This window comes from Salmo salar, chromosome ssa18, assembly GCF_905237065.1.
Source record: "Salmo salar chromosome ssa18, Ssal_v3.1, whole genome shotgun sequence".
Taxonomy (NCBI): Eukaryota; Metazoa; Chordata; class Actinopteri; order Salmoniformes; family Salmonidae; genus Salmo; species Salmo salar.
Window position 1 is genome coordinate 74,082,132 of NC_059459.1, and position 12,133 is coordinate 74,094,264.

Here is a 12,133-nt window from a genome sequence, read left to right on the forward strand (position 1 = left end):
CATGAAGTCCCTTTTCACTTGACCATTTCAGAAACCAACCACCCATCAAGCCCCTTTAAGTTTCACCATTTCAGACAAGGTTTGCAAACGTTTTTACCCAAATGTCAACTTAACGTTGATTCTTACAACCCACACAACATTCTACTGTGTTTGTATGTAAACACACTCTTAAACGTACTTACTATAATTGATATATGTGGCTGTCTCACCTAGCTATCTTAACATAGCTATCTTAAAATGTAAATGTAAAATGTGAAGAAAGGAAATTAAATATGCCAGTTTTGGTCAATTATGTTCCATGGGTAGGCTAGAAGTGCTTGAGGGGAAATTCTGTGTCTGTTTGTGTGTTAGTATATTGCGATGCGTAATATCACTCTCACGTTGTATTGGCGTTTTGTTTGTTTGTGCCCCTTTAAAACACACACATCTCACCACCCCACCTTTATTTTTCTTGTTTTCTTTTCTTTGTCCTTGTAAATTTCCGTAACTCTAACACAAAAAGTGAGCTCTTTTAATATATAGAAAGAGCTTAACATTCGGACATACACTTGTTGTTTCGTTTAAAAAAAAAAAATGTTTTCGTTTTAGCTAACAACACCTAACAAAGGCAAAAATCTGAACAGAGAAAGTAAAAAATAAATGTAAAAAAAAAGAACTAAAATAATAATAAAGAAACAATCAACAAAGAACTTCTGAAAACGTCAGTCTGTAGTGCGGAGTTTCATTTTCTAACAATTTGCATTTCTGCCATGTTAGTTACTTTCATCATTACTTCATCTCATAATATACTACTACAAAAATACTACTCAAATACTACTACATACATAAACAGCCTGGACTTTTACTGTTATCATCACAATGTTAGAATGACTTCACAATAGTTTTTTATAGTTACACAAAGTTACTGTGTTCCACGGCTGTTTGTCCTTAACAATGTTGCAATATACACTTAATAAGGTTTATATGTTTGTAGATGTTAAAATCTCCTTTGTTAAACTACTTATCCAGAGAATGGAGAGAAAGGGAGGTATGTTGAAATGTTAATATTTTTTTACAGTACTACTACAACAATATTATATAAACACAAGCAAAATTATTATATATATTTTTTTATCAGTAAATACTACTACTACCCCGTTTGTAGCCATCACTTTATGATTATAAAGCATTCAAAAAATTGTATTCCATGTAAGTATATGGCTAGGTTTACACTGAAAAATCATTTTGGGAGTGTGTGTGTGTTATTTAACTTTAACATCTACCCTGTGCCCCATAACTAAGTCTATACTTTCCCCCAAAATAATAGTAGCACAACGTTAATATCTATACAATGTTAATAATACTAGCTAACCTGTCTAGTTTTTACAACGTTAATAATACTAGCTAACCTGCCTAGCTTTAACAACAAAAAATAAATGCATAATTCGAACATTAGGTCAAAACAGGAATAAGTACTGCCCTAGACAAAGTAAAAATGCATATCTTATTAATTAGCATCTTACGTATTGTCTTAAGATGTTTCTTAAGTGTTATGTTGAGTGTGTTTGGACTCTGTGTAAACCTAGCCACATGTTTCTGTGCCATACCCATCGTCACTCCCCAACATACACACATTTTTGCATCCGAATTGGAGAAGAAAAACACATCCCATAGATCTCTCGTAGATTGTAAAGTATTTTTTTTAAGTATTGTATTTAAAATAGTTTTGCATCTCAGTCTCACAAAAGAAAATTGCTTCTGAAAACTGAAAAATAATAACAATCAAAAATCATTATAATAAATTGAAAAAACGATATTGTTTTTTTCAACCCCCCAAAAATTATCCAAATCACCGCTTGAGAATAAGCGGAGAAAGTTGGGTATAAAATAAAATATTAAAGTGAATAGGACCAAGAAAAACAAAATATACATTTCTTTCCAGATTACCAACATACCTTCGAATGGCATGACCACTGTATTTACCACCTCGACAGACACACAGCTGTGAATCCAATAAGAAGTCTCACTAAAATGATTTAAAACTGTAAAGTTATGAGATGAATAAATATATACCCTGTCTTTTATCTCACAGGATCTTGTCATTTTAGCATATATCGATCAGTGTAACCTGATTATAGGTTATAACCTGTTATAACTGTGACTCAATGACATATAGGCTTCAACGCACAATATATTTTACACTGTACTGTATATAATCGTGAAACTCTAGGGGATACTCAACAGCTGCAGCCATATCAAGGAAAAAGGGCTAAATGAAAACTCCGGAACCATAACCTTTGCTCTATGACCTTTGACCTATGACCTTGGTGGTTCCGAGCAGGGGTCAAGGTCTGGGCATTTTCATCTAACCTAAGTCTATGTAAGGTATGTATGTTTATTCAGACATTGGTCATTTAGTTGGACCGCTATAGTGAAAGCTTGGCAAGGTAAGTGTGAATATTTTTTGTTGTTGAAAAATAGAAACAATCATGAGCAACAGTGGCCATGTCTTTGTCTGTTTGTTTAATTTGATTATTTTGGCGTATCCAGATATATCTAATCTCAAAATATCTCTAATTATTGTTAAATCTCTTTAAGGCTCAGCAGTTATTGGAATCAGTCAATTTCTGCACAGGTACATTTAGGAGAATTTGTATAGTAGGTCGTACAGAGAAGCTGTGTTTGGACCTTGTTATCATAGATAACCAAAGCTGATTCTGATAACAATAGTATATAGATTGACAGTTGAGTTTTTGTTGCGCTGCCTGGGAGACCATCTGAGAAGTCTTTGGTACGACTTCAGACCCCAAAACCCCCAGTGTTCAGGTGGATTCCACCTAATAAAGGGAATAATATCATAGTATGCTGTTTCTTTTCTTTACATGTTTGGATGTGAGGAAGAAAGAAATAAGGAAACGGAGTAAGAGTATTCACTCAACATCACCTAAGGAATGAATGTGCTGGTGGACTATTTGATCACAAAGCTCTAGTTCCTTTGAATTGAATTGAATGAAAGCCCACTGAATGACCATGTCTGGTGTTACACAGAAATCTACCCCCCCCCCCCTTCACATCTGGTGTTACAGAAAAATCATTCCCCATATAAAACATTTTCAGAACTTGGGTGTGGAGACCAGAAACCAGAAACGGTGTTTTAGTGTTTCTTTTCATCTTGCATATAGCATCTAAAATCTCTGTTCAAAATTACAATATGCTGTGTCTTGTTTTCTTCCCTTCAGATGGATAAACAGGCTTTTAGGTTATTTACAATGTACACATGAACGTGACCAGGCCTCATATATTACTGTACTGTATATGCAGGACAGTCAGATGATAATTTGAGTTGGATAACATGCACGTAGCATGATTAGCTATCACAACACTTGGGCTATATGCATGGTCACAGATTGATAGGGTAGAAGGTCCAGTTGCGTTTCTCACTCATCGAAATAGAATTCCTAGAAAGGACATTCCCATTCAAATCAACGGTAACAGCGGCCATGTTTCTATTCCTATGGTTTCTACCACTCCCATGTTCCTTACAGTATTTCTCATCAACAGTAATATAAGAGATAATTGCACAAAAGCACAAATACAGTAGTTGTTCACAAAAGAGGCATCGGCATGGTGCAGTATGGCCAAGTAGTAAGATTAGATTCGGTTTTTTTCACTAGGGATTTTTCTTCGTTTTCCCCTTAAGCAGGGCATTAAGAAGAACATACTTCAAAAGCTTGTACCCACTGGTCAATTCCAGCTGCCTTTTCAGTTTTGTTTTGTCTTTCCAGTTTTATTTTCAGTTTTGTTTTGTCTTTCCAGTTTTATTTTCAGTTTTGTTTTGTCTTTCCAGTTTTATTTTCAGTTTTGTTTTGTCTTTCCAGTTTTATTTTCAGTTTTGTTTTGTCTTTCCAATTTTATTTTCAGTTTTGTTTTGATGGTGGTTTTAGTTGAATTTATAATTTGGCAAAGACTTTATATTTGCTAGTAGTCAGGTAATCAAGGGTTCATTTGTGCTTTTCTTCTTGATTCCTTTCCCAGGTTCAGACAAAATGGGGGCATAAAATTATCCTAATCTTTGTCATAGATTAAGATGTATCTGAATACAGAGGGTTCAAAGAAGGAGAAATAAACAAATAAATGAATGGATGAAAAACCGAGAACAAAATGAAATATCAATTCAACAGCCCTTTCTGAAGTCGACAAGGCCATAATAAAACATGCATTAGGGTCGTTGCTTTTACTCATTTAGAAAATATAGAAAAATAGGATCATGAAAAAATAGTTTTTAAATGTGTTAAATGTGCAAGCGTGTGTGTGTGCGCGTGTGTGTGTTACATATGTTGCAAGTGTGTGTGTGTGTGTACATCTACATTACTTGTGGCTACTCGATCCCAATGACTGGACGAGACAGCTGTTTGAATCCATTCCACGCGGTCCTAGATCCTTATTAAACACCCAGCCAAAACCACATTCACCAGCAGCAGCTTCCAACAGCCATAAAACCAGACAGTACTGTAGGTAGCCATCTGTCTCTCTCCAAAACCCACAACAAGCATCTGAAAAACTCTCTCTCTCTTTTCCCTAACCTCCCCCCTTCCCTCTTTTTCCTCTGCCCCTTCCCCCCGTTCTCTCTTTCGCAGAGTTGTTGCCCCAAATCTCACCCTATTCCCTATAGGCCCTAGTTAAAAGTAGTACCCTACATAGGTAGCATGGTGCCATTTGGGACACAGCCAGACTTTCCATTCACAACCAGCTGAGAAATTTGTCTGAAAAGGGTCTCTGTGTCTCTCGCCGTGCAACCAGACACTGTGACACATCGACAGATTACACACACAGACACAGGCACACACACCCCCACACACACACATCTACACACACACACACACACACGCACCCACACACACACAAAGCTGAAACTCTAGCTAACTGTCGTCGTAGCCTCTTAAATGTCACTGGCTAAGCAGTAAGCAGTTTAGGAGAGGAATAGACTCTCCTGTCTGTGTATAAAGTGTGTGTGTGTGTGTGTGTGCATGTGTGTGAGTGTGTGTGTATCATGTATCCTAATATCAGCAGGTGACGGGCCTTCAACTCCATCTCATGTGGAGTTGGTCTATAGATATAAGTACAAACCTTGCTGGCTCTCACCTCACCATAGGCGATTCAACGATAAGCCAAATGTATTTTAACTTGGAAAGGACACTGATTGTGCGTCCCAAATGGCACACTATTGCCTAGTGTGCACTATGTAGGGAATAGATGTTCACTCTGAACACAGCCTCAGTCTGCAAACAGAACAGCTTTAACTTGACTTCCTGGTTCTCTAGCTACCCATGGACAGCAGGTGTAAACACTGGTGACAATCTATCACTCACAACACTGACATTGAGACACACTGACTCTAGACCAGGGCTCTCCAACGCTGTTCCTGGAGAGCTTACCGTCCTCAAGGGTTTCACTCCAACCCTAAACCGGCGAACCTGATTCTAATAACCCAGCTGGTGAATAAGCTAAATCAGGATAGTTACAACTGGGGTTGAATTAAAAGCTACAGGAGGGTAGCTCTCCAGGAACAGGGTTGGAGAGCTCCGGTCTAGTCAGTGTCTCAATGTCAGCGTGGTCAGTGATAGATTGTCACCAGTGTTTTACACCTGCTGTCCATGGGTAGCTAGAGAACCAGGAAGTCACGTGCTCTGCCCTAGACACTAGAAGGTTACATAGTGTGGATACATAACAATGTAGTCGATATAAATAGTTTGACCGGCCTGGTCCTCTATTGTCATTCACCTCTCCCTACTGTTGCTATCTCTGTCTCCCCCACGTTTTTGTCTGAACTTTTACCCACATACTGTGCATGTGGGTTAAAGATCAGACTCTACAGTGTGGAGCTTCATAGAGTGGTTATAAAGCATCTTAGCTTGGCGACAAAGCTTCATATAATTTTTCAGGGTTCTGTAACCTACTGTAACCATCCTCCCCTGGTTTTGCCTCTTAGGTACTGCAATAAGAGACAGAGAGAAACTCCCTCATCTCCTCCTCCACAACACCCACACCATCCCTCCTTCCCTCTCTCTTCTCTCCCTGACCTCTCCTTCCATCACCCCCCTCATCTTTATGACCTCACCATTTCATAAATGAGAGATTAGGGTTTCGGTTTCCTCTCCCCTTCTCCACCACCAAGCATAGCCATAACTACTATTAAGACTAGCCACTATAATGGTCCGAGATCAGTACGTACTTCAGCCAAATTTGTCTGACTATCATAGACAGAGGAGTTGGCTAAAACGCAAACAGATCTGGGATCAGGCTATGTTATCAATACAAGCTGATCTCTGAACTTCCTCCCATTTGTTTCAACCACGTCACCATGGCACCTGTCACACTTTCTGTCAGACAAAATGCTAAGATCTGTAGCAACTCTTTCGTTCATCTACTTCATCTCAGCTCCAGCTGTTTATAATACTGTAAGTGTGTCCGTATTCAAAATGACCAAATATAGATTTAAAGAGATTAAATGTGACGGTTTTAAGAACAAAGTGAAAAGCGGTGAGGAAGTAAAATGAAAAAAAAATGGGATGGGTGGAAAACAAGGTATATAAGAGGAAATAATTAGTATTTGAAAAAAGACACAAAAAAAACCTGCATACATTTTGTACAATTAGAGAACACAGAGTCACAGCTAAATGATAACCAGCCATCAAATGAAGTACGGGTTGTACATCAAACTAAATTGATGACGTCTTAATTAATAAAAATAAATATTTTGGGGGGGAAAATATGATATTTATGTTAATCAGCAAATATCGAACTAAGCATGCAATCAGATTCATAACGAGAAATTATTCAATAATAGGGCCAATCTAATGTTTGCTCCATAACGGTGGCTGATTAACATCGACCTTGGCGACGATGACAGCGCGACAGAACACATCAGAACACACCAGAACACACCAGCTGTTCAGTTAGAACTATGAATGACTGATGTTACATCCTTTCGGTTTCACTCACTGCCCTGCTGCCCTCTCCGCCATTATCACAGCAGCAGAGAGCCAATGAATGGGCTGAACAACGTGCTTACTTTACCGCCCTCAGACCGAGCTCCCGCTCAACAGCAGCATAGTACAGTAACAGTAACCTCATTGTGTTAAGAACCCCTAATCAAGGGAGAGCATTAAATACCCTCCTCCTGGTTTAGTACATAACTATACAGTATCTTTCACATGTAAAATGCATGTCACATACTAATACACAGTGCTTTAGGTAACCCTTAAATACAGACCCTGTCCATCATATCTATTCCCAAGGCTGTTGGTTCAACATCATTTGTTCTCTCGGCTGTGTTTGTGTGGAATGGGGGACAAGAGAGGAAGGAGAGTTCCTATTTTACAACAGTGGATGACTTGTACTGCTACATAATCTTTTAACAGTGCCTGGAATTACTTCAATTCTGGAATGAGTCCGGAATTATCAGATTTGGAGCACTCTATAACCAATCAAATCTCCTTGGATCTCTACCAAACATTCTCCTTCGAGCTTTCCCTCAAACACACAAAACATACCTTCAGGAACAAGACAAAAGACACCTACAGTACTGCATCTTATTTCAACATTCACATCCCCCTGAAATACTGTGCATATATCTGTATGTCAAATATAGAAATATACAGTGTAGAAATATACCAGGTGACAAACCACCAATTCACCAGACAACAATTAAGATAAAACCATAATGTCTAGTCCGTATGAAGATGGAGTGTAGGGGGATATAGTCTTTACTGGATGGGTATGTTGAGGACTGAGGCAGTTTGTACGACAACAAACTTGTCCCTATGGTAGTAGTGGATACAACATTGATTAGAACACGTTGTTGGGTGGGTAAGTAGTGGGCATTTGGGCAATAGATTGCATGGGCGTGGTGAGGCTGTGGGAATAGTTTTCTAGTTTTTAATACATGTCTGTGTGCATCATATCAAAGATTGTGTTCACCCTCCAACCAAATACCCTCCAACCTGTCGTATCCCTGGACGTGCTGCGGTGTACTGGTATCCATTTTAGCCATATGGTCTTGGAAAGCCATTGGATCAGTTGATCTGTGGACTCTGCAGGGTATATTGGCAGTCATACAATACATCACTGTGTGTCTGTGACCATGCAAAGTCCACTACCACCACGAACACCAACACCACCGTGACACTGTGGAATTATAAAATCACACTCCTCACTCGCACTCAGATGCTTTTAACAACTGAAAGCTCCATCTTTACCATGGCGAGATAAGGAGAACATGAAGTAACAGTAGAACTGCTTTCCATTTGCCAATCGTGCAGACAGACAGACCGTTCCGTCACAGATATGGGGTGTGGACTGGACTGGAGTTTTTAAAATGTTAAACAGTATTCTGTCTTATCAGAGAGACAAATTAGCTCATATTCTCCCATCTCAGTGACTTTTTTGTAAATACACTGAGCTCTATTCATTAAATGTCCAACCACCACCAAGGTAAATTCAAAACGACTGCTCTCGTGTTGTGGCGTAGCCTACGAAGCCAAAATCTGAATTGTTCAAACCAGCTTTAAAAAAATAGGGAGAAATTTAACTATGCGGTTTTCTGAACAATAAGTTTAGTAAATCATCTGGTCTTGTGGGCACACACTAGCAGCAGGAAAGCACGCTCTCCAAGATCATTTACATACACCAGATGGTCGGCATGGATACGACAGTACATCCAGGGAACCCTACCTTTGACCAGCCAAGAGTTTTAGATAACCTACATAGTGATTTTAAACTCAGTGGCTTTAAATTGGTCTTCAATCTATTCATGAAGAGAGATGGAATGAGAGAGGGGTTGTATGGGCTTGTGAGGAAAAGTTCCACCTTCCCATATTATGGAGAATTTCTTAGAAATGATTTGATTGGGGGGTTTCATGTGGGGCTTCGTATGTTGTATAGGGGAATGCCTTTAGAGACAAGGGTGGGGTGGATTAGGAATGATTGTGTACTGCTTCTTCTCTTCACCACTGGAGTCAGGCTTCTCACATCTTCATCTTCATCTTTGGCTTCCTCACGACTCGCCACAGCAAAAAAGGGGGGTCAGTCCATGTTTGCTTCTTCGATCGGTGAAAAAAAATAGGAAGTGCTTCTCAGAGAACTGAGAAAATCATTGTCAGCCTTGACAAAGTATTGTTTTGTTGTTTTGAAGAATATGGAATCCGCTATATAATTTGCTTCATTCTTCATTCCACTTTCTCCAGGCATCTCATCCATCGTCCGATATCGATCCAGTCCTAAATCCTTCATTTATCATGGGTGAGTGCGTTCATCCTTTAGAGTCAGGGAAAGACAGGCAGACCACTGATCAGTCTACCAAAAAATCAAAAGTTATCCTCTTCCTCCGTCCATTTCATCCTTTACAACAAGGTCCCTTTTACAACGAGGGCAGGTTGGAGTCAATGAAGTGGCCAGTAACTGATCTGTAGTGGTTTTAGTCTCAAGTTGGGGGTTGCAATGTAGGCTCGTTCCGTGCTACGTCGTGTCAAGGGCATCATGTCTTAAAGGGAACGTTCAAGAGCCAAAAGCTTATAAATCTTCTTAGAGTGGCTATGAAGCTTAGTAGAGTGGTTATGAAACCTTCGAGAGCAAAGGGTGTCCCATTTGCTTAGCTGAGCTCTGATCATGTCCCAAAGCTTATGAAGCTTCTTGGGGTCGCTATGGCGCTTCGTAGAGGGGTTATGAAGCATCTTAGAGTGGCTACGAAGCTTAGAATGGTTTCAGAGGGCTGTTTCACAGCATGTCTGATGACTGAGTCTATGTTGATGAGGGACTACGATTCAATCTTTACAAAGGTTGTCAGCTAATATTTGCAATGGCGACATTTACCACGGAAATATTTCTCTAGCTACTGAACAATGTTGTTAATGTTAAGTCAATCAGAACTATATTAGTTAAATTGTTTTAGTCTTTGTGGTATACTGTAAAGTAAGTACAGCTCCCTTTTTCACACTATTAGCAATGTACTATAGAGTAAGCTTGGATTGCACATTAAGTATTGGAAAGCCTCCAGAAAGCTTCTGCTGATAATATATTACCTCTTTAGGTACTACGGTTGCATTCAAGTACACGAGGAAAAGTAACAATAAATTAGCAATATGATTAAGTGCTTAAAAACATAAAAACAAAACAGCTGAGAAATTGTTTTAAAAAAATGAAATTGTTCTAAAAGCAAACTGGCCATGTTTTAGTGTTATAAGCTACGTGTAATTATAGCTGTTCCGTTTCAGCCATTTTGTGTGAATTATAAGCGTGCAAATGCTCTGTAAGATTCACTGAAGGGCTATTGTTTGTTCGACAGTATTTTGGGATTTGGCGTTGGAGAGAATAGGTCCATAAGGATTTCTACCGTTACCATGGGAGTGATGCGTTCTAAATCCGTTATATTCTGTTATTTCTAAAAGCTAAACGACTCCTCTCCTCCTGACGTCATCACTTGCACTTTAGCACAACAGCCCATATGGTTTAATAAAGTGCCTCAAGAGTTGTGCAGACATATTTGCAATTCAGAATGTGTACATATTTATACTTTATATTTACATTAAAAGGATTGAAAGGCATGATATTCTCCAAGCTAGCTTGTATATTTCTTTTTTCTTTTTAAAAGGAATAACATTAGCATCCTGTTGTTAAGAGCTAGATTTGTGTAAATGACTGAATGGTAAAAAAAACTGTGAGAAACTAATTCAAACTAATTAGTCAAACGTATTTCATGTAGCTGCCTTTTTTTGTAAAATATTTTTGTTAGCGGTAGTGTTCAAATCAAATATATTGCAAATATAATGCAGCTTCTGAGGTGTTTCGCTATAGTCGCTTAGGGAGGTTGTTGCCAATCCTTCTGAAGTTTCTTGGGGAACTTTTCCATTTCATTTTCTAAAGAGAATGAGGTTCATTTGTTCATTGGGTCTCTGGAAACTTTTCAAATTGTTTCATGTTACTTCCTCCATCTCGTCTCGTCTCTCCTCTTCCTCATCCTCATCCTCTTCCTCATCCTATTCCTCCTCCCTCTTCCTCCGGGCTACACGACATCCGACTCGACCACGCACTGCTCCGTGTATTCCTTCACCAGCTCCACATTCAGTGTCTGGCAGCAGAATTCGGCCATGGGTTTCCACATGGGAGGATCCAGGAACATCTGGCACATGACGTGCCCCTTCAGGGTGGTGGCGTGGCGCCTCAGGTGACTCAGGAACTGATGGAGCACCAGGCCTATGTCCTTGCCAAACACGTCGATGTTGAGGTAGTACGTGTCCGTCCCAACTCCGCGAGGACCTCCGGGAACCCAGAAGGGGTGGGTGCACAGGCTGGCCACAGTGGGGGTGTAGCGGTCATCCACCATCCAGTCGATGTCCTTTAATTAATCAATTCATCAATTTTATTTGAGAAATTTCAAATACATATAGAGCTGACCCAGCAATGGGAGTACAACAATACATAAAAAATCATCAATGATTAAAAACACAAAGTTTTCGGAAAGTTTCCAGAAGTTTGCAATCCTAAAGCATGATAAAGTCAACTGACTTATTTCCATTGTGGTCCTCCTGTGATTATAATCTTACCTTCTTCAGAAGAATGACCATGTTGCTGGGCACGGGCTTGAACGGCTGCCAGTCCTGGACGATGGTAGCATTAGGGAGCACGTTGGACATCAGACCCGAGTTAAGGAACATCTGGTGGGCCTCGTTGAGGTCCAGAAGGACCGGGGGAACCAGAGGGGTGTCAGAACCCTGTGGGGTACCCTCAGAGTAGGTGGGGAGGGTCACAACCGGCCCCAGTTCGGCGAGACGGAGCTTGAGATCTTCAGCGTTGAAGCGAACCAGCAGTATGCCCTTAGGGAGAGAGGCAGTGGTGAAATGACGTAGGGTAAAGAGATGGTTGTATGGTTGGATAATAGACTGTGAATGAAATGTATCACATAATGAAGCATTGTGAAAGGTAAAATCTGTAATTTTGGTAAAACATGCTTCCCTGATAATTCTTTGTAAACTGCAAAAGTAGATTTGAGTTATAATGGCTTGACTCAAGTCTGAGTCTAGTCACAAATATAACGACTATAGAAATAACTAGAAACAAAATTGACAACTTGGAATACTTGACTTAAGGTACAAATCAA

The 12,133-nt window shown here is 39.6% G+C and overlaps 1 protein-coding gene across 1 annotated transcript in view; it reads right to left on the reverse strand.

Moving 5' to 3' along the window:
* Positions 1-428: 428 nt before the first annotated feature.
* The window catches only part of LOC106577893 (histidine N-acetyltransferase), a 33,160-nt gene continuing 21,455 nt past the window's right edge, over positions 429-12,133 (reverse strand). Inside the window, exons 4-5 of the mRNA XM_014156325.2 lie at positions 11,580-11,849; positions 429-11,371 (exon numbers count right to left, since the gene is read on the reverse strand). Of these exons, the coding sequence (XP_014011800.1) occupies positions 11,039-11,371; positions 11,580-11,849 (603 nt within the window). The 3' untranslated portion in view covers positions 429-11,038. The remainder of the gene's footprint in view (positions 11,372-11,579; positions 11,850-12,133) is intronic.